Here is a 24,644-nt window from a genome sequence, read left to right as displayed (position 1 = left end):
TCAGACTAGGAATTTTAAATAACTATGATTAATGTACTAAGAGAATGGGAAAAGTGGAAAACAAAAGTATTCATGGACATTTTAAGCAGAGAAAGGGAAAATCTAAGCATCAAAAGGAAATACTGAAAATCAAAAATACTCCAATAAAATGAAAAATGCCTAAGATGGGCTCATCAGTAGACTGGCCAGGGTCAAGGCAAGGATTAGGAAACTTGGAGATATGTCAAAAGAAACTTCTCAAACTGAAAAAACAAAGCAAAAATGAATGAAAAACAGAACAGCATATCCAAGAACTGTGTGGCAATTACAAAAGGTGTAGCACACATGTAATGGAAATACTAGAAGGACAAGATTGGGGGAAAGGAAGAGAAGAACTATTTGAAGTAACAATGGCCAAAAATTTTCCCAAATTAATGAGAGATTCCAAACTACAGACCCAGAAAGCTTACAAAACACTAAGAAAGATACATATTAACAAATCTACTGCTATGCATATTATAGTCAAAATGGAAAATCAAAAAGAAAAAATCTTGAAGGAAGACAGAGAGAAAAAAAAAACTCCTTACATGTACAGGAACAAAGAGAAGAATTACTTTAGACTTACTTTCAGAAACCAGGCATTGAAGAATAGAGTGGTGTGAAATTGTTGGTGATGAAAGAAAAAATTCCACCAACCTAGAATTTTGTATCCAGTGAAATTTTCCTTTAAAAGTGAGGAAATAAAGACTTCCTCAGATGAACAAAAGTTAAAGGAATTTGTTACCATACCACCAGATCTGCCCTGTAAAAAATGTTAAAAGAAAGTCTTCAGAGAGAAGGAAAATGGTATAGGTCAGAAAGTTGGATCTACAGAAAGAAAGGATGAGAGTTAGAGAAGGAATAAATTAATATATAAATGACAGTGATATTATAAAGGACAGGAGGGAGGAATTGGAAATACTCTGATATAAGGTACCTTCACTACCCATGAAATGGCTTAGTGTTATTTGAAAGCAGATTTAAATAAGTTGTAAAATGTATATTACAAACTCCAGGGAAATCACTTAATTTTTTTAAAAAATAAGTATAATTAACATGATAAAAGAGGAGAGAAAAATGAGTCATATAAAATGGTCGGTTAACACCAGAGAAAGAACCAAAAGAGTGGAAGACAAGACTTAAAAAAAAGAAAAAAAACAAGGACATGAATAGAAAACAGTAACAAATATGATAGCTACTATCCAACTATCATAATCACTTTAAATATGATTGGTCTAAATATACCAATTAAAGACATAGACTGGCCTATGAATATTAGTGACCTGGGATATTGATGATTTTGCTTGTACTTAAAATACTTCTTGTGTAATCAGGTATCAAGTAAAAGAAAAGCAAAAAAAAGCAAAAGCAGCAGCAGCAAAAAGTAAAAATAATGGAGACACAGTAGATAAGAAAACTCAGGATCCAGCCATGCTGAGAACCACCCTCCCACCAGTGGGCTGGCACAATCCCTGGGACTGCCTGAGCAGTGCAGCCAGCCCAGCCCTACACACCAGTGAGCTTGAAGCCATTGCACAAGGAAAGGCCTGGCAGCCAAATGGGCTGGTGACTAACCTCACCTACCAGTGTGCCCATAGTAGTTGAACCCATCACAAGAGAAGGGCTCATGCAGCCCACACAGAAGTCACTCCTAGAGCACATAGCTCTGCCAACCAGAAGGTTTATGCTGCTGTGCCCCATAGGACGTCTCCTATAAAAGGCCAATTTTCCAAAATCAGGAAATGTAACCAACCTACTTAATACATAGAAATATACATAGAAATTAGGCAAAGTAAGGAGACAGAGGAATGTGTTCCAAACAGAGAAACAAGACAAAACCACAGAAGAAGAACATAGCAAAGTGGAAACAAGCAATCTACCCAATAAAGAGTTCAACTTAATAATCATAAAGATGCTCAATGAAGTCAGGAGAAGAATAGATGATCACAGTGAGAAGCTTTACAAATAGTTAGAAAATATAAAGAAGAACTAAACAGAAATGAAGAATACAATAACCTAAATAAAAAATGCACTAGAAGGGATCAATAGTAGATTAGATGATACAGAGGAATGCATTGGCAAAATGGAAGACAGAGTAGTGGAAATCACTCAAGCTGAAGAGAAAAAAGGAAAATAATTTTAAAAAATGAGAACAGTTTAGAAGACATCTGGGACAACATCAAGCATTCTAACATCAGCATGCTGGGGGGGGCGGTGGCAGGAGGAAAAGAGAGGACAGAGAATTTATTTGAATAAGTAATAGCTGAAAACTTCCCTACCCTGGGAAAGGAAATGGACATTCAGGTCCAGAAAGCACAGATAGTTCCAGCCAAGGTGAAACCAAACAGATCCACACCAAGACAAATTATAATTAAAATGACAAAAAATAAAGAGAAAATCTTAAAAACAGTAATATGCAAGCAGCTGGTTACTTTGAAGGGAACTTCCATAAAACAATCAGACCCTTATCAGCAGAAACTTTGCAGGCCAGAAATGACTGGCATGATGAAAGTGATTAATGGCAAAACCCTACAACCAAGAATAAACAATCTGGTAAGGCTGTCGTTCATATTTGAAGGAGAGATAGTTTTACAGACAAGCAAAAACTAAAGAGTTCAGCACCACAAAAACTGCTTTGCAAGAAATGTTAAAAGAACTCCTTTAAGTGGAAAAGACCACAACTAGAAATATAAAAATTATGAAAGGAAATGTCTCATTGGTAAAGGCAAACATACAGGAAAGGTAGTAGATCAACCACTTAAAAGCTGGTAGTAAGGTTAAAAGATAAAAGTAGTAAAATCATCTATATCCACAATAAGTAGTTAAGTGATATACAAAACAACAAAAAAGTAAAATATGACATCAAAAACATTACCTGTGAAGGATGGAGAATAAAATGCAGGGTTGTTAGAATCTGTTTGAACTTAAGAGATCATCCACTTAATATATGAACCACATGGTAAAGACAAACCAAAAACCTATAATAGATACACACAAAAAAGGAGAAAGTGTTCAAATATAACATTAAAGATAGTCATCAAATCACAAGGGAAGAGAGCAAAAGGTAAGAAAGGAACAAAAGAGAACTTCAAAAACAATCAGAAAACAAAATGACAGTAAGTACACATCTATCAATAATTACTTTAAATGTAAATGGAATAAATATTCCAACCAAGAGAAACAGGTTTGGTTATATTGATTAAAAAACAAGACTCATACATATGCTGCTTATAAGAGACTCACTTCAGATCTAAAGACACATACAGACTGAAACTGAGAGAATGGGAAAAGATACTTCATGCAGATGGAAATGAAGAAAGCTGGGGTAGCAATACTTATATCAGATAACACAGACTTTAAAACAAAGACTATAGCAAGAGAAAGAAGGGCATTACATAATTATAAAAGGATCAATCCAACAAGTAGATATAACAATTATAAATATATGTGAACTCAATATAAGAGTACCCAAATACATAGCAAATACTATCAAACATAAAGGGAGAAACTGACAGTAACAAAATAATAGTAAGTGACATTTACACCTCATTTACAACAGTGGATCTATCACTCAGACAAAAATCAATAAGGAAACATTGGCCTTAAATGACACATTAGATCAGATGGAATTAAAAGATACATACATAGACCATGCCACCCAAAACCTGCAGAATAACGTTCTTTTCAAGTGCACATGGAACACTTTCCAGGATAGATCACATGCTGGGCCACAAACAAGTCCCAATAAATTTAGCAAGGTTGAAATCATATCAAGCATCTTTTCCCACCACAATACTATGAGACTAGAAATCAGCCATAATGAAATGAACTGCAAAAACACAAAAATGTGGAGGCTACACAATATGCTACTGAACAATCAATGTGTCACTAAGAAATCAAAGAGGAAATTAAAAATACCTGGAGACAAATGGAAATGGAAAAAAAAATTCAAAATCTATGGAAAACAAAAGCAATTCTAAGAGGGTTGTTTATAGTGATATAAGTCCATTCCTGGAAAGAAGAAAAATATTAAACAACTTAACCTTACACATAAAGGAACTAGAAAAAACCCCAAAGTTAGTAGAAAGAAAGAAATAATAAAGATCAGAGCAGAAGTAAATGATATAGAGACAAAAATAGTAAAGATCAAGGAAACTAAGAGTTGGTTCTGTTAAAATGTAAACGACATTGTTAAATCTTTAGGCAGACCCATGAAGAAAAAAAGAGAGAAGACCCAACTAAATAAAATCAACATGAAAAAGGAGAATTTAAACCAATACCACAGAAATACAAAGGATCCTAAGAGTTTACCTCAAACAGTTACATGCCAAAAAAATGGACAACCTAGAAGAAATGGAAAAATTTCTAGAAATGTACAATCTCCCAGGATTGACTCTGAAAGAAATAGAAAATATGACCAGTAAGGAAATCAAATTAATAATAGAAAAACTCCCAACAAATAGAAGTCCAGTACCAGATGGCTTCACAGGTGAATTCTACCATACATTTAAAGAAGAGTGAATGCCTATCATTCTCAAACTATTCCAAAATATTGAAAAGGAAGGAATGCTTCCGAACTAATTCCATGAAGCCAACGTCACACTTATACCAAAATCAGACAAAGACACCACAAAAAATAAAATTAGAGGCCAATATCACTGTTGAACATAGATGCAAAAATTCTCAACAAAATATTAGCAAACTGAATCAGCAATTGATTAAAAAGATCATATACCATGATCAAGTGGAATTTATTACAGGGATGGCTTAATATCTGAAACTCAGTCAACATAATACACCACATTAACAAAACAAAAGATAAAAATCATCTCAATAGATGCAGAAAAAGCTTTTGATAAAATCCAACATCCATTTATGATTAAAAACTCTTAATAATATTGGTATAGAGGGAAGATATCTCAACATAATAAAGGCCATATATTACAGACCTACATCCAACAGAGTACACAATGGTGAAAAGCTCATAACACTTCATCTAAGGTCAGGAACAAGACAAAGATACCCACTCTTGCCAGTTTTATTCAAGATCTTTCTAGCCACAGCAATCAGATAAGAAAAAATAAATAAAAGGAACCCAAATTGGAAGGGAAGTAAAAACTCACTGTTTGTAAATGATGTGATACTATATAGAGAACACTCTAAAGATACCACCCAAAACTATTAGAGCTAAAAAAAAATTCAGTAAATTTGTAGGAAACAAAACTAATATACAGAAATCTATTGCATTTATATACACTAACAATGAACTATCTGAAAGAGAAGTTAAGAAAACAATTTCATTTGCAATTGCATTAAAAAGAATGAAATACCTAGGAATAAGCCAAACCAAGAAGTTAAAAGTTTTGTACTCAGGAAACTGTAAGACATTGATGAAAGAAATTGAAGATGACACAAACAAATAGAAGGAAACGCTATGCTCATGGATTGGAAAAATTAATATTGTTAAAATGACCATACTACCCAAGGCAATCTACAGATTCAATGCAGACTCTATCAAAATACCCATGGCATTTTTCACAGAACTAGAACAAATAATTCTAAAATTTATATGGAAACATGAAAGACCCCAAAACAATCTTGAGAAAGAAAAACAAAGCTGGAGGTGTCATGCTCCCTGATTCCAAGCTGTACTTCAAAGCTACAGTAATCCAAACAGTATGGTACTGGCACAAGAACAGACACATAGATCAATGAAACAGAATAGGGAGCCCAGATATGATCCGAGACTCACATGGTCAATAAATCTCTGGCAAAGGAGGCAAAGTTTACAATGGGGAAAAGACAGCCTCTTCAGTAAATGGTGTTGGTAAACTGGACAGTTACATGGAAAAGAATCAAACTGGACTACTTTCTCACACAATATAGAAAAATAAACTCAAACAGATTAAAGACTTAAAAGTAAAACCTGAAATATAAAACTCTTATAAAAAATCATAGGCAGTAAGTTCTTTGACATCAATCTTAGCAATATATTTTTGGATATGTGTTCTCAGGCAAGGGAAACAAAAGCAAAATAATCAATTGTGACTACCTAAAACTAAAAAACTTCTGCACAGTGAAGGAAACTATTAATAAAAGAAAAGTCTGCCTACTGAATGGGAGAATATATTTATATAAGATATATCTGATAAGGCGATAATATCCAAAACATACAAAGGACTCATTCAGCTCAACATCAAAAAATCACCTGATTAAAAAATGGGCAGTGGACTTGAATAGACATTTTTCCAAAGAAAACATGCAGATGGCCAACAGATGCATGAAAATATGCTCAACATCACTAATCATCAGGGATATGCAAATCAAAACCAAAATGAGATCTCACCTCATGCCTGTCAAAAAGGTAAGAAGTAACAAACATTGGCAAGGATTTGGAGAAAAGGAACCCTCATGCACTGTTGATGGAATGTTAATTGGTGTAGCCACTATGTAAAATGATATGGGCATTCCTCAAAAAATTGAAAATAGAACTACCATACCATCCAGCAGTTCCACTCCTGGGTATTTATCTGAGGAAACCAAAAATACTACTTTGAAAGAAAAAATATGTACCTAACTGTTCATCGCAGCATTATTTATAGTAGCCAAGATAATGGAAGCCACCTAAATGTCTACAACTGCTGAATGGTTAAAGAAGAGGTGAAATATTAGTCAGCACTTGAAATCTTGCCATTTGCAACAATGTGGATGGACCTGGAGGGTACTATGCTTAGAGAAATGTCAGACAGAGAAAGACAAATACTGTATGTTTTCACTTATATGCAGAATTTAAAAAACAAATCAAATTAACAAACATTACAAAACATATACAGACTCACAGATTCAGAGAACAAACTAGTTGTTACCACAAGGGGCAGGTGTTGGGGGAAGGGCAAAATAGGTGATGGGGATTAAGAGGTACAAACTACAGGTTATAAAACAGATAGATCTTAGGGATGTAATGAACAACACAGGGAATAGAGTCAATATTTTATAATAACTTTGTATGGTGCATAATCTATAAAAGTATTGAATCATCAAGTGTACACCTGAAGCTAACATAACATTGTAAGTCAATTATATTTCAATTTTAAAAAAAGAAATAGCCTAATTAAAAATGGGTCAAAGACCTGAACAGACACCTCATCAAATAAGATATACAGATGACAAATAATCGTATGAAAATATACTCAACATCATATGTCATTAGGGAGTTTCAGATTAAAACAAATGAGATACCCCTGCACACCTATTCGAATGGCTAAAATCCAAAACTTCATCAACATTAATTGCTGGTATGGATTTGGAGCAAGAGGAGCTCTCATTCATTGCTGGTGGGAATGCAATATGGGACAGCCATATTGGAAAGCATTTGACAGTTTCTCACAAAGCTAAACCGAGTCTCCCTTGTTAATCAAATGAATTGAAAATTTATGTCCACACAAATATCTACATACAAATGTTTATAGAAATCCTATTCATAATTGCTAAAAGTTGGAAGCAAACCACAGTGTCCTTTAATAGCTGAATGAGTAAACAAGCTGTGGTATATCCATGCCATGGAAGAATAGTTAGCAATAAAAACAAATGAGTTGTGATGCCTGGAAAAGACTAGTGCATATTTCTAAGAGAAACAAAGCCAGTCTGAAAAAAACAAATACTGTATGAGTCCACTTATATGGCATTCAGGAAAAGGCAAATCTATAGAGACATTAAAAGCCAAGTGTAAGAGGAGGGGTGAATAGATGGAGCAGAGGGGATTTTTAAGGCCAGTTAAGCTAACTATTCTGTATTATACTGTAATGGTAGATACATGATACTGTGCATTTGTGAAAATCCTTAGAATTTGCAACACAAAGAATGAACCCTATTGCACACTATGGACAGTAGTTAATAATAATGTATCAATATTGATTCATCCATTGTAGCAAGTGTACTTCACTAATCCATGATGTTACTTAGAGGGGAAACTGCTGGTGGAGGGGAAGTATATGGAAATTCTCTGTAAATTCTGCTCATTTTTTTTCTGTAAACCTAAAACTGCTCTAAAATTAAAGTCCATTGATGAAAAAGAGGAGGAGGACTTTTACCATACCCAAATAAATGTGTTAGAGTGGTAGATTCCAGAGAGAGGCATCAACAAAAGTGAAGGCTAAGGTAAGTTAAAATTGCAGAGAGCTACAACTAGTCCAGAGGGGCTAGTAGAGCATACACAGAGGGATATAGTGAGATATCAAAGCTAAAAAGGTATGTTCACATGAAACCAAAGAGCTTATATTTTATTCTAGAGACTGAGTAGCCACTGAAAGTCTAAAAATTGGAGTGGAAAGGCAAATTAAATGGCATAGGAAAACCAGGAAGACAGGTTACCTTCTAAGCATGGTGGGATTAGTGCCTGACTGTAGAATGCAATATATCACAGAGGAAAACATGACTTGGAAACCAAATGAATGTGATATTTTAGAGGGAAGATTAGAGTATTATTGAAGTTTGTAACCTTAATGGCTGGGAGGAGGTGGTGCCATGTACTTACATAAAAGTTATAGGAGTTGCCAGAATACCAAGATGCATTAGAAAGAGTGCATATAGTCATCTGCCTGATGTCCTTGTGGTTGACAGGAAAGAAAAATTCATTTTGGTGATATTTAAAAAGAGTTTGTCTTCATTACCATTCTATTAAAAGTTGCTGTACATTTCTGACATGTGACTAAATGAGCCAGATTGCTGGAGTGTTGTATACTATTGATGGCTCTTAATGTTTCCAGCTTTGGGAAAAGGTTGACTTACATAATTCAGTATTTGCATATGCTTTGCATGTGCAGCTCAACTGGGGTCACTGTTAAACTTGCCTGTAATATAAATATTAGCTTAAATTCCAGGGTACTATAGTCAATTCATGGTTAGTTATTGTAGGTCATGATATGAAATTGTGACTTTTAAGCCCTTCATGGTTATTTGAAATGTTTGATGAATTGTATTTTAAAACTGTCAATGAGCTGTTAAATTCTGTTTGTGCTTTGTATTTAGTTTGCATGTCAATTGGACTTTAAGTAGGCATATGACTTGATACTGCCAGATGGTATCTGAATGATGCTGGAAAACTTTGGAGAATGAGGAAAGATTATTATACTGCTAAGGGAAATGTAAACTGAACAAAAGTTTATTTGAGAGGTAAATGGAGGCACTGATGGCTACTTTTCATCTACGGTTTGATCTATTTTCTATTCAAATACTGAGTACATAAAGAAGAATTGGAAGTCTATAATTATCTTGGGTTTGTGATAAATGAGAAGCTTATATGGAAATATACGTATGTTATTGATGGTTGCTATTATATGGAGCATAGGTGAAGGTTCTTAGGGGAAGATAAATAGTGATTAATTTATGTTATGGAATATCCTATCATTATAGCAAAGCTGTATGATGGTTAATGTATAAAATGCATATATATCTAAGTAATTTTGAAAGCTTAACTGAAAATAAACCAATTTAAAACGGGGTGCAGAAATCCGTTTTGAATTCAGTGTTTACGTTGTGTTCAGGCTTTAAATTAATAATCACAGGAAAAAGGTTTCACATCTGAAAAGTATGTTTTGATAGATTGCTCCTAAAATGGATTCAGAGACTGAGTCATAAGTGAAGTGATGGGGAAAAGTTTAAAATACTTTATCAATATTCTTTGGGGATTTGGAGTCATAGGAAGTATAGAATACGTTTCCCTTCTGGGGTTCCATGCAAAATTTGTTTCTAGCTTTTTTATCATCCTTGTGTAATTCTGATAACAGTGCATTTTGTAGCTATCTTTATCAGAAATATTGGTGATGGTTGTATTCTTTATTTACAAGTTTCTTTAATAGAGATAACCACTTTAATGTATGAGACCTGTTATATCCGGAAGTTTGTTTTATCGTGCTGCTTTTGAAATTGTTTTGTTAATGACTTTAATTCAACCATTATTTTGAACCCAGGAGATGGACTTCAAATCAATTCACAATGTTTCTTCCTTCTAGCCTCCTTTTTGTCCTAAAAATATGTGTGTAAAATGTTTGTATTACTGTTACTGTTGTTTTGAGGAAAGATATTTAAGGGGCCTGTGAATATATTTCCTATAGATTCATTGTTGTACACTTGCTGTTGTGATATGGGAAGCAAGAAGAAATGAGGGGATGGCAAAGAGGAAAAAGAGATGTTATTAACAGTTGATAATTGTGTGCAAGACAAACACAAACATTGCCCATAGTAGAATGTTAATAGTCGGTAACAATTTAGGAAAATTTTAGGCAAGCATGTTTTAGAACATCTGTTAAAGATTGATAGTTTCTGGGCTCATGTCCAAAATAAGGCAAGATCAAGATAATAGTTTAAAATACATTATAAAGTGCTATGGTTTACTTATTGTAGTCATGTTAACATCCGTAATGTTAAGCTAACTTTCCTTATCCTCTGCTCAAAGGTATTTCTTCACAAATCCCAACCTTATAAGGGGAAAGTAGACAACTATTTTAATTTGTTACCATTTTTGTGATGACATATCTGTGGCTACCACAAGTGTAATGTGGATAGTACTTGAAAGATATTAAGAAATTCAAAATATGTGAGAAATATTTCACATTGCATAAGAAAACAAATGGAATTCTTGACGCTACTCAAAAATATTGGTATTTGTTATTAAACTGGAAAACAGGCTGATATTTTGGTAGGGGAGTTATTCCTTACAGACAAAGGTTCCAAATTAGAGCTATACACATTCATTTTAGAGATTTATAACTAAAAGAGTAGGACATATTCCAAATCTTATTTTCTTCAATAATTCTGAAGCCTAATCTATATCTTATCATACCAGCACCACTATTATGTCTCCTAAAGAAAGAGTTAAGCTAGAAACTATCTACACATCAGTACATTATAATGTTTAAAAAGAAAGTTACTTCTTTTTGTTAAACAAAGTGATGTTCAGCTGAAAGATTTTTGTTTGTTTTTATAAGTAAAATAGTTTGAACCTTGAAACTATTTTGGGAGTGATAGCATGAACAAGGAATATTGTTAAATAAAAGTCTGTGGATATAGGAATATTTTTAAATTATAAAACAATGTTAAATGCCATAAGTACTAGTAATTTCTCAGAGATACTAGGATATATTAAAAATTCATTTAAAAAAATTCAACAAGAGTGAAATATAGATTTTTTTTACTATTTTATAGGATCAATTTTGATGTGATTTCCCTTTGTCCAAACAATGTAGCTAATGTAATAATTTAACATGTGCTGTCTCTTTTAGGACTGGATCTGCCATTTATGATGATGCCTCATCCCCTACTTCCAGTCAGCTTACCTCCTGCATCAGTTGCCATGGCAATGAATCAGATGAACCATCTCAATACTATTGCCAACATGGCTGCTGCAGCCCAGATCCACAGTCCACTCTCCAGAGCTGGGGCCTCAGTTATAAAGGTAAGAATCATGATTTAGAAGAGGACAAAGGTGTTAATTACATGTAAATGTTGATAAAATAATAGCAATACCATTAGATCTTCAGTATAAACACACAGCTCATTGACTCAGTTGCTTAGCATAAAGTATTGATGAGTTTGATTTCTGACTAAGCCTGCTAAGGTGTTTTTTGTTTTTTATTTTTGTTATTGTTGTTGTTTGTTTTCATTAAATGACCACAGATATGACCTTTACTTCTAGCTTCCTGTCTTGCATTCATAAGAACAGTGTGTGGGAGGTGTGCCCAGCTAAGGACAGAGTAGAAGAATGTGCAAAATCCATTCCCATTGCTGGTGTGAGACAAAGTAACCACTGCATCTTTTTGGTGTTTGTGATGCGGTTGTGGAGTAGTATATACCATACAAGGCTTATACTCAGAAAGACCTGAATTTCAATTCTTATTCTGCCAATTAATAGCTGAATGACCTTGGATATGACAATTAACCCTCCTGAACTTGTTTCCACAACTGTAAAATATAGGTGATAGTAATAATCTATACCACTTATTTCATTGGCTGTCTGGAGATAATATGAGTAAAATATAGTTTAAAACTGTGAAACATTAAATAAATACTCATGATAATTTATATCATTATCATCATATTCTAGAATAAATTTTTTCAAAATTTCAGGATAAATGGGTAATGAAACACAAAGAATATTTTATAATCTTCCTTATGTCTCCTATTAGTTTGGCAAATGGTCTCTCTGCCCTCCAAGTAACATGTGAACTAAGCTCTTTCATATATTTTTCCTTTTGTTGAGGAGATAATATAAGGGTATATAGGATAAAAAGAGTAGCTAATCCGGGCAACCCTTGATTTGTTCCTTTGTTCCTCCATTTATTCAACAAATATTATACTCTTGATATTTACACATCACAGAGAGAGAAATATAGGATATGAATAGGACATAATTCCTGACTTCCAGGGCTCACAAATTAAATTTAAGACAAGCAACAAGTACCATTTAACTTACATAAGACTGTGATGGATAGCATAGAGAATAACCAAGTATTACCAGAATTTAGAGGAGGGAGAGATCAAACCTAGATTGAAGAAAGAGAGAGCAGGAATCACAAATGGAATTACAGTTGATGGATTTGAGCTGGGCCTTGAAATATTGATATGATTGTAATAGATGCACATGGGAGTAAAAGAAGTGAAGGCAGAAGAAATGTGAGATTCTAGACATTTTTGTTCCATTTTAAATTAGCTTCCAGTTTGTGGGACTTCTAAAACAATGAAGAATGGATAAAGAAGATGTGGCACATATATACAATGGAATATTACTCAGCCATAAAAAGAAATGAAATTGAGTTATTTGTAGTGAGGTGGATGGACCTAGAGTCTGTCATACAGAGTGAAGTAAGTCAGAAAGAGAAAGACAAATACCATATGCTAACACATATATATGGAACCTAAGAAAAAATATGTCATGAAGAATCTAGGGGTAAGACAGGAATAAAGACACAGACCTACTAGAGAATGGACTTGAGGATATGGGGAGGGGGAAGGGTAAGCTGTGACAAAGTGAGAGAGTCGCATGGACATACATACACTACCAAACATAGAATAGATAGCTGGTGGGAAGCAGCTGCATAGCACAGGGAGATCAACAAGGTGCTTTGTGACCACCTAAAGGGGTGGGATAAGGAGGGTGGGAGGGAGGGAGACAAAAGAGGGAAGAGATATGGGAACATATGTATATGTATAACTGATTCACTTTGTTGTAAAGCGGAAACTAGCACACCATTGTAAAGCAATTATACTCCAATAAAGATGTAAAAAAAAAGAGAAAATTTAAAACATAACCTTTGTAGGAAAGGCAAAGAAAAACTGATAAATTTTTATTAAGCTCCATATATATTTCCATGGCCAAGAGGCATTGTGCTTCCTGTAAAGATTGTGGTCCTCAGTGAACTAGTCTACTCCAGCTAATCAGAGCTGTTTGAATACTTGATCAGAACGTAAACCAGGAATCTGAGTTTTCTTTGAGACAAAAAATCACCCATGAACATTATTTAAATGATGGAATAGGGGCTTCCCTGGTGGCACAGTGATTGAGAGTCTAAAAAAAAAAAAAAAAAAAAAATGGAATAAGTTTCCTATGATTTTGAAACTGGATGGCTACTATATAAATGTGACCCCACACAAAACAAGGAAACTCTATTATGAAAAAAAACCATGATTTACAGTAATGGAATTGTCACGCTTACTTTGAAATGATGAAAAAATACTCTCAATAGAGGCATGATTATGGCTCTTCAGAAGTACCTTTGTTTACTTTCTTAATGACCATTACTCAGAATGAATCAGCTACATTTTGATTGAATGTTTGGGACTTTTGATAGCTTTGTGATGAATTTGGATCAAAGAGGCACTTGGGGACGGAGTTCATGACTAGTATTTGGCTATTGGTGAAGATAACGATTGAAATGGAAAGGATAATTATCTTTTCCTTTAATAATCCAAATATTGTTAATGTATAAAAGCAATATATCTATAATTTTGTTTATTGCTGATTTGTCTATTTCATATGCAACCTATTTTAAGAGGAAGTCAGAACCTTCACAAACACAATTGGATACTGTTTTGTAAAAGTTGACATGGATCACATGGTTATTTAAGTCCTGCAATTATGCAGAAACCATTTTACGCTGAAGAAAATTACATCTACTTTCATATAGTTATTTTGACTAAAGTCAGTTGAAAACAAAATATTTATTTTGCATTCCTTTTGATAAATTTCTCTGCAAATCTATTGAAATAGATTTCCATCAGAGGATGAGAAGGAAATAAAAAAAATTTTTTACACAGTTGAATTCAGTGAATATGTAGTGAGAAGTTTTTAATATAATTGCCAAGTTTTTCTTGTTTATTTTTGCAAAGGTGCTATTGTATGATAGTAACATTATTAGTTTTAAAATAATAATTCACAGGAACTAGCATAACAAAAATATTTAAATTAATTGACAAATTAGGTGTTCATATTTTAAAACCTCACCCCTTCTTTTAAGAACAGTTATCAGTATGATACTATGTGGTACCCAATTATATGGACAGAAATTTCACACCTCTGTTGATCTATATTTCAACAGAAATTTGTTTTCAATGTGCTTCTTGGTGAAGCACGTTTTCAAAGTTCAATCTATTAAAATATCACATGCAGTGGGCAAACCTATGAATTTGAGAGTTTATCATGTACTACTACTTGTCACATACAGGAACTATTAAGAAAACACATTTTCTCTATTACATTTACAGATTATTTTTATCCTGGTAGTTTGTCATAAAAAAAAACAGGTATTTAAATTTGTATTACTCGTTGTAATTACTCACAAAATATTTGCATTGAAGTCATCAGATCTTTTATATTATATTTACCATTTAGAGGTAAACTGTCCTTCCAAAATTCGAATGATCAGAAAATTTAACATTTAGAAATAAATGACATAATTATGAAATTTGATTTTTTCTGACAAATCCACTATGAATTAAGGAAAGCCACAACAGCTTGCTTCACAAAATCCTCTTTGCTGTGTAATACATTGTCTGAGCTCAGGCGGTCAACTATAACAAAATACCATAAACTAGATGGCTTAAACAAGAGAAATTTCTCACAGCTCTAGAGGCTGGGAAATCCAAGACCAAAGTGCCTATGATTATGTTCCTGGTGAGAGCTCTCTTTCTGGTTTGCAGACAGTCATCTTCTTGCTGTGTCCTCACAAGGTGAAGAGAGAGAGAGGAAGCTAGCTCTACCATGCCTCTTCTTATAAGGGCACTAATCCCAACATGAAGTTTCCCCCCTTATAACCTATTATCTCCCAAAAGCCCCATCTCTAAATACCACCACATTTGGGATTAGCGTTTCAACCCATGAATTTTGGGGAGACAAACTTTCAGTCCATAGCATAGACAATCTAATGTGATTATAGAGTCATCTAGGAAAGCAAGCGATTTAACACACAGCTGCAGAAAAAAATATATATATATCAGAAACTTGATATACACAGTAAGAGATTATAACATATTACAAAAAAGTCTAAAATATGTGTTTAGTTGTATTAAAATTTACAAATATTCACAAAAAGATCTACCAAACTTATTGATGTGTTTAAATTATTCTTATTGCTTGTATATCTTTTTTTTTTACTTTCAGGTAAATATTTTCCTGTTTTCATATCATTTTTTAAAATCTCTGGAATTAAAAAAATGCTGTGATACTGTTTTCAGAATCCTTCTAAACACCTGCTAGTCTCCTTTAGCATAGTTTGTGTTAAGCTGATGCCTGTGTGTTGTCACTGATGTTCATGAGACTGTAATCACAATTTCCTTCAGAAGCTGGACTTGCAGTACGTGCTTTGAATATATGAGAAATAGAGAATATCAAGTTAGTGAATGACTTGTTCCATAAACCATATTTAATTTCCAGCACTTAGCATTTCTTTTTTTATATTTCACATATTTTGACATTTTTATTTTTAAAGGGTTTTATTTTATTCTTTTTCAAAATATGTTCCCATTTGGTTATTAGAGAATATTGAGCAAAGTTCCCTGTGCTATACAGTAGGTAGCTGGTTAACTATTTTAAATATAGCAGTATGTACATGTGTGTCCCAAACTCCCAGTCTATCCCTCACCTCCACCCCATGCTTCCCTGTGACAACCATAAGTTCTTTCTCTAAGACTGTGAGTCTGTTTCTGTTTTGTGTATAAGTTCAGTTGTATCATTTTTTTTAGATTCCGCATATAAGAGTTTTTAAAAACTCTTATAAGAGACTGTTTTTCCTCCATTGTATAGTCTTGCCTCCTTTGTCATAGATTAATTGACGATAGGTGCATGGGTTCATTTCTGGGCTTTCTATGCTGTTCCATTGATCTATATTTCTGTTTTTGTGCCAGTACCATACTCTTTTGATGACTATAGCTTTGTAGTATAGTCTGAGGTCAGGGAGCCTGATTCTTCCACCTCCGTTTTTCTTTCTCAAGATTGCTTTGGTTATTCGGAGTCTTTTGTGTCTCTATACAAATTTCAAGATTTTTTGTTCCAGTTCTGTGAAAAATGCCATTAGTAATTTGATAGGGATTGCATTGAATCTGTAGATTGCCTTGGGTAGTATAGTCATTTTCCCAATATTCATTCTTCCAATCCAAGAACATGGTATATTTTTCCATCTGGTTATGTTGTCTTCGATTTCTTTCATCAGCATCTTATAGTTTTCCAATACAGGTCTTTCTTCTCCTTAGGTATTTATTATTTTTGATGTGATAGTATATGGGGCTGTTTCTTTAATTTCTCTTTCTGATCTTTTGTTGTTAGTGTATAGAAATGGAAGAGATTTCTGTGTATTCATTTTGTATCCTTCCAGTTTACTGAATCCATTGATGAGGTCTAGTAGTTTTCTGGTAGCATTTATAAGATTTTCTATGTATAGTATCAAATGTATAGTATCATGTCATCTGCAAACAGTGACAGTTTTGCTTCTTCTTTTCCAATTTGGATTCCTTTTATTTTGTTTTCTTCTCTGTTTGCCATGTCTAGGACTTCCAGAACTATGTTGAATAAAAGTGGCAAGAGCAGACATCCTTGTCTTGTTGCTGATCTTAGAAGAAATGCTTTCAGCTTTTCACTGTTGAGTATGATGTTAGCTGAAGGTTTGTCACATATAGCCTTTATTATATTGATGTTTGTTCTTTCTTTGCTCACTTTCTGGAGAGTTTTTATCATAAATGGGTGTTGAAAGCACTTAGTATTTCTGATTAAAGTGCCTGGGAGGACATATTTTAATATTCCTGTGCTTCACTTTTTCTTTCTGCAAACTAGATCTCTCACATTCTTTACACTTCATTTCTATGTTTCAATTTCTTCTGATTGAATCTGCATCAGAAAACTGGTTAGGCTAATCTATAAGTCATGTTAACTCCTAATCATAATTCAGGTTAGCCAATTTGGTATTTGTTAGCTATTTGAATCAGAAGAAGCCACTGATATCTGGTTTAAAGCCATCCATAATTTTAATTCTCCATTGATTGAGTCTCTATTATACATCAGGTGGTTTTTAAGGTTTATAACCTAATGGAAAGAGACAAATAATAAACAGAATTCTTTATTAAAAATTTAAACAGATAAAATGAACTAATATGCACTATTTTGAAAACATGCTTTTGCTGATTTTGTTTTATACTCCATGAGACCAGGATTCCTGTCATAAGAAAAATGGAAACTATGTATAATGATTTAAGTTTTCCTACTTTCTCTGTGCTTAAAAGTTTATTTGTGGATGATTGTCAGTGTGTCATGTTTGTCCTTAATTTTTCAGGTTCTTTAAAAGTACCAATGGAGAATGCATACAGCTGTGATTGTATATTTGCATAATATGTGTTTTAATAATGTGACAGTGTACTTGAGTTCATTTGAATGCTCATAAACTCAAATGAATGCAACACTTAGTGTACTTATTCATAATCTTGTTATTTGCCTAGTGCAATAATGTTGAACATTAGAATGAAATAAAAAACCTTCAAATGCCTATAATAGACTTAAAAGTTCACTGTTTTAAAGTTTATATTTGGTCCAGCATCCAGTGGTGTGTCTGTAAAGCAGCTCTTCATAAACAAAACAAAATAAAAGAGAAAACCTCTGATTTATAACATTTGCCAATTTCTATGGTGTAAATATTCCCACAATGGCTGATTTCAAGTTAACAACAGCTTAACACTTGGCTCACAGAATTACTGTGTATTTACCAATTGTCTCTAGTTTGAGCAAGACAACACTCTCCTTTTAAAGCATTACATGAAATATGAAATGTTTATCAAATCAAACTTTCTATGCCAATATTCTCCCATATCCATTAAGCAAATCAAACAAAATCTTTTCAAATAAGTTTACCTATTATCTTTTATTTCTTCAGAAAGGCATAACATGTGAGTCAAAGTTTGAGAAGTCTCTATAAAATGAATGAATAATTAGTTTCTTTGACAATTGATATTATACCAACTTAACATAGAATAAAGTCAAATTGGAAAGAGCATAATTGCATTTGTGCCTTTTTCTTCTACCACTGTGTAAGTATTTCTACCCTAGTGTGAAAAAAGTTAGGTGATTAGAGGTGTTGACTCCTGCAAATATCCTTAGATAGTGAAAGCTAATGCAAGGTAGGCTAGACCTGGCTTCGTCTTTTTCATTTCCTTTTCACAGGTAGGAGAGAAAACCATAGCTTTTTTAGAGCTCTGAGAAGTGATGTGACGTTAAGAAACTTAGAATCTAAAGAAAATATATATTTGCTTATGGTTTAATAAATTTCCCCACCTCCATGGTGGTAAACAGTTAACAAAGTATCTTAGGCAGATGCATAGCACATACCTACTATAGCAACACTATTCAATATAGTAGCCACTAGCCACATGTGGCTATTTCAATTTAAATTAATTAAATAAAATGAAAACTTCAGTTCCTCGGTTTCAACTAGTCACATTTCAACTTCTCAATAGTCACATGGTTCTTGACTACTATATTAGATAACACAGGTAAGGAACATTTGCATCACTGAAGAAAATTTTATTGGACAGCACTGTTCTAGAGCATTAGAGAGGATGGTTGGAAAGTTCAGAATCACTACTAATCTTTGGCAAAAAAGGATAATACAGATTGAAAAAATCAGCAAGTGGATTGCAATTAGCCTTGAATTTGGCCAGAAATGATAGCTATTGCTGAATATTGTCTTACTCCATTATTACTGTCATCTTTTTCTATTAGGAAACAGAGAGCAAGAACACAGAATTCACTGATTTAGCAAAGGTCTAATATGTGTAAAGGATCATGTTACATTGCTCTATCAAAAACACAAAATGAAGCAGGCAGATACCCCATCCCCAAAATAATTTATAGAATTATATACTGTTTCTGGCTAGAGCCATCATAGTTTGTCAGCTAAGTAAGATGCATTGAGAAGATTTCACTGGAGGCAGTATGGCATGATGCGTAAGAGCACAAGCTCTGAAGTCAGATTGTCTGCCTGTATTTGAATCCTGGTTTCAAAATTTCTTTTTATATGACTTTAGGAAAATGAATTAACCTGCCTGTATCTCAGTTTGCCTTATTTCCCAATGAAATGGGGATAATAATTGTACCTACTTCACAGTGTTAACAAAAGACTTCAATGAGACAAACTTGTTAACACACTTAGAGCACTGTCTGACATCTAGTAAATACTCAGTATATATATTAGCTAATATTATTTTCTTTTATTTTGTTTTATACATATGTTTTCTTTTATTATGTTTTCTATACTCACATAGAAATAGTAATAAGTAGAAACCAAAATCATGGCAGAGAGCTACCCTGAGAAAGAAGTAGCTTTCCCTATATACATTTGTCTGTGCAACTTCTTATCAGTACCAGGACCAAGGGTTCCCCACCATTAGATGCATATACAGGTATTGGACCCACCCTCTAGAGAGCATCCGTTCATGTGCAATGGCTGTTTAGATCTCATTGCCACAATAGAAAAGTTAGGGATCTGGTGGGAGCTGGAGAGAGATGCCCATTCTGATATCAAAATTGATCCAATTTGTATTTTATTTTAACTTATCTTTAAATGTTTATATGTGGATTATTTAGTCTTTAGTCTGAACTATGAGCATCTACACACCATATGAAGACACCCATAGGCCTTTCTTTCATCCTCAATGGGTATATTAGTCACTCAATAAATGTTTGTTGCATGAATGAATGAAAACTAATGATTCATCGGATATTAAACTTTGAGGAGTGTTTTCAACATAAATGATCATTAGTGATACAGACGTTAATTCCCAAACTGGAAAAGACATTATAAGTTGCAAACAAATCTTTTTTTTGGTTTTGGTTTTGTGGTTGTTGTTTGCTTCTGTTTTTTGGCCAGAAACTAGTTTGGGAATATTGTTATGCCAGGCACATAGTCTTTAGGTCTGGCTCAGATCCCTTTGCTGTTGGCTCAGATATTATCATTTGTAGCTAATAACTAATATAACTATAACATGAATTGAAAATTGCATTAAGATCATTAGGCTTTCGAAGTTTTCATCCTTCAGTCATATTACTCAATGTGGCAAAATCCTGAGAGCAGAATAGGTAAAATACCTGACTGATATGAAAATATATTTTCCTACATTTAAATATTTTATAATACAGTTTTTCTGTATTTGTGGGAAACTTTGTCATATCAGTGTGCCATAGTTTTCTCTGATAACAAATTTAAGAAATTTAAGTAGGAAGCTGTTATTTAGCTATTTACCACTATCATCTGATTAGCTGTGTTTTTTGTTTAGCTGAGCAGCTGGCAATTAATGAATTGATTGGAAATTGTCACAAGGCAATGACATTAGCACGTGAACATCTGGTATTAAAATTAGTCAACACAGAGAGGGTTTTTTGTGATAATTCAAATTCACTGAAAAAATCACTAGTTGAGTCTTATTCTAAGTGCTCTGTGGAAAGACATAGCTATTACTGTTTTTAGAACGTGAGATGAAGATGCATTGAGTGAGAATTAAGGTGTGTGTGTGTATGTGTGTGTGTGTGTGTGTGTGTGTGTGTGTGTGTGTTTGGATGGGTGGCAGAGGCCCAAGCCTACAACATAATTTGCAAGCCATACATATTCCCACTGAACTATCCATTCTCCCACTCGAGGTCATTTACATGCTATGAACAGATATTATGGCTGATTCTCTTCAGCTGTCAGCCTCTTCCAGAACAAGTTTCAAATTGAAGAGGTGGAAGGGTCCTTTGTCCAAATATTACATAGGTCACAGTTAGGGCATGCTTATGATTTTGGACTCTCTCATGGTTACATGTTCCAGTTGTACCCCCCTCATCTGTCTGTTTTTTTCTAAATTCATGAAAACCCTGCCATATCCATCTGTGTTAACTTAAATACATTTGTATATTGTTGATTGTGGAACACATACTAATTCTTAAACTGATTCATAAAAAAATCATAAAGTATCATGCATCCAATAGTATTAAAAGATAATAAATCTGAGCATCAAATTCTTCCTCAGGACTAATGGTAACCCAAGTTAGCAACAACAATGAACAAACTTCTTATTTTCTTGTTCCTGATTTTATTATTTAAGTCTGTCAAATTAAAAGCTGTTCTGTTTCTCCATAACTCTGGTGACAGTACAGAAGGAACACATCAATTAAATATGAAATATCAAGACAAATGCATGAATAAAATATCTAGCATTCAGATAAACTTCCAAAAGCCACTCCTAAGCAGCAAAATGCCATTAAATCCTTTAGAAACTCATTAATAGATTAACATTTGGAAGAGTAATTGCAGTGAGAATTGAATTCCAATTAAATAAAAATACAAATTGTATGTTACATAACCCCACTGAATGCTTGAGAAGAATCAGTATCATAAAACATCAGAGGTACAATTTAACATTGAGATAGGTGTTTTTAAAAGGCAACTACACACATGAACACATACATATAAACACGTTTAATATGCATGTATTAGTACTTCACAAATTCTGTGTATATTATATTTCCAAAGATGTAAAGAAATACATTGAGATGAAATAAAGGATCTCCATGAAAATGGGCAGAATTGATACCTTAGTGCCAACAAACTAAAGCCTTTACTAAACTGACTGTATTAAACCTTGTATAAAACTGATTATTCTCAGCTTTGACCCTGTTTTTTATTAAGGTTCAAATGTACTTTCAAATGATTTAATATGATGAACATCTCCTTTGAACATATGTACCCCCCAAAAAGGGAAACAGTGTGATAGAAGAGGGAATAATAGGTACTAATTAAAAATGTTTTCTATAATGACTCTTTCTTCTTAGGCACAAGCCTTGAACTATGTATGTATATGCTAGAATTTGAGTTATTATTGCAGATAATTTTACTAATTTCAGGGGAAAGTGGGGATTGACTGGGTAAGTATGTATCAGTTTTGGAAATCTCCCTCCTTTGCTACCTTGACTGACTATGGAGAAAACTTCTGCAGTGTTTCAGAAGAGCTACAGCTGTTTTTGATGGGGCACAAATGAAATACATGAAGAGTAACAGTGTTGTAAAAGTCATAAATGCCAAATAAAATTAAGTCATCAATGAGTAAAATGGAGTTATAGATTTGCAATTTTCCTTTTTAAATGCCCTTATTGATTTGTTGCAAATACTGTTAACCCTGTATTTGGCAAATGGTGAAGACATTATCACTTGTGTTCTCACTTGTAATAAAACAGATTAACTTGCTGTGAAAATTTAACGAGGCTGAGACACAACAGTAGCCACCTAATGAACCAAAACACATTGCAGTTAAGTAGCTAAATAGATGCATACTGATTACAGGGCTGAAAAATGGATCTGCTTACTTGCAAAGTAGAAATTGTTTATAGAACTATTCATTATTTTAGGAAAAATTAAGCATTCCCAGTTTCCTACAGATTTTTCTTCTTTTTTGAGGTACGCGGGCCTCTCACTGTTGTGGCCTCTCCCGTTGCGGAGCACAGGCTCTGGACGCGCAGGCTCAGCAGCCATGCTCACGGGCCCAGCCGCTCCCCGGCATGTGGGATCTTCCCGTACGGGGGCACTAACCCGTGTCCCCTGCAGCGGCAGGTGGTCCCCTGCATCGGCAGGTGGACTCTCAACCACTGTGCCACCAGGGAAGCCACAGATTACTTTTTTAAACCCACCTAATTCTTAATCAGTATGAGGCACTGGATTCATCTAATGTTGTTTACATGGTGAAACAAGTCTGACCTCTGTGAGGTCTTAGGAAACAATAACAATGAATTGAACCTTGATCGAATTTGGAAAGTGCAGGCTACAAAATATTAAAGCAGAAATATGACTGTATGCAAAATGCTACTGTAGCTCTAAGTCATGTTTTCAAAGTTAATTTATTTTTCCACCTAATGTTCAAAATGTCAAAGAAAGTGTTTACGTGTAATTTTTTGAGTTCATATTATTTGTTCATATGAAAATTTTAAACATTTTGGAGGATTCCTCTTTATCGCATTGTATTTTTTCTCATTATTTATAGTATTTTCTATTTGTGTAGATGTTCTTCCAATATTTTAAAAAATTCAGTATGAGCTTTCATTTTATAAGCAGGGTGAGCAAGATCAAGTATCACTGTCACTTGAATTCTCTTGCTTTTCCAAACCATCAACTTTATGAATCACTCCCAAATTTTCCATTTTTATTATGGCAGCATATATTGCTGTGTATTATTCCTGTTTGCCACTACATAGTGATTTTGTTTGTTCAGTTCTATTTTTGCTCAGTAACTGCTGTACTTTGTCCCTATCCATTCACTTACAGGTCCATTAGAGATAAACATAGCTATTAAATTACATATTTTTCAGCAAATATCCAATGTTAGAATTCAAAGACTGAATGGGCATAGTTTAGCATAGAATCATTGAAACTACACAACAGTGAAAAGCATAAAATAATTTTGACCTCATATATGAAATTCCTTTCGTTGGGGGGTGTGTGTGTATGTACACATGCTATTTAGGGATTATATTTTTAATCACTACACTTCAGGTTGAATTTCACAGCTGATGAACTACTAGTCTTTTCAAAAAGTAAAACAATGTGGTATAAAGTCTCTATATAATTTGCTGCCCATCTCCATACCTTCCCTCCAAAATACAAATATAATTATTTGGAAAAAAATGATTCTCTTCTTCTGCTTTGCTTATATGTGTCTTTTGATCTTGCCGTGTGTACATAGTATTGCAACTGTATACTTAACTGTATACTAAATATAAATGAAATATATATTTCCCTGTCTTAAAACATTGTTTTTGAAGCATGACAAAAGTCATAGAGACTTTAAGGTGTAGTATATATTTACAATTATTGGTATTTAATAACTATATCATATTGCAGCTAATATACTCAAAGTCTACTGTTCATTTCATTAAAATTATCAAATGTTAGCTAAATAATAATATATAAAACAACATTAAAAAATGAACATACTACATTGATGACTGTATTAGTTCTTTATTGTTTCTGTAACAAATTATGACAAATTAAGTAGCTTAAAACAATGCAAATTTATTATATTACAGTTCTGTAGGTCAGATGTCTGACATGGGTCTCATTGAGCTAAAA

At 33.5% G+C, this 24,644-nt stretch overlaps 1 protein-coding gene across 1 annotated transcript in view; it reads left to right on the top strand.

Annotated features, from left to right (window-relative positions):
- LOC112412144 (dachshund homolog 2) overlaps nt 1-24,644 on the top strand; it is a gene marked incomplete at its 3' end in the record, with an annotated part of 89,844 nt that overhangs the window by 59,797 nt on the left and 5,403 nt on the right. The window contains exon 3 of the mRNA XM_024763668.1: nt 11,298-11,470. Coding sequence (XP_024619436.1) covers nt 11,298-11,470 — 173 coding nt within the window. The remainder of the gene's footprint in view (nt 1-11,297; nt 11,471-24,644) is intronic.

This window comes from Neophocaena asiaeorientalis, unplaced genomic scaffold (genome assembly GCF_003031525.2).
Source record: "Neophocaena asiaeorientalis asiaeorientalis breed wild unplaced genomic scaffold, Neophocaena_asiaeorientalis_V1.1 scaffold525, whole genome shotgun sequence".
In the NCBI taxonomy this organism is placed as follows: Eukaryota; Metazoa; Chordata; class Mammalia; order Artiodactyla; family Phocoenidae; genus Neophocaena; species Neophocaena asiaeorientalis.
This window is presented reverse-complemented; position numbering and strand designations above follow the sequence as displayed.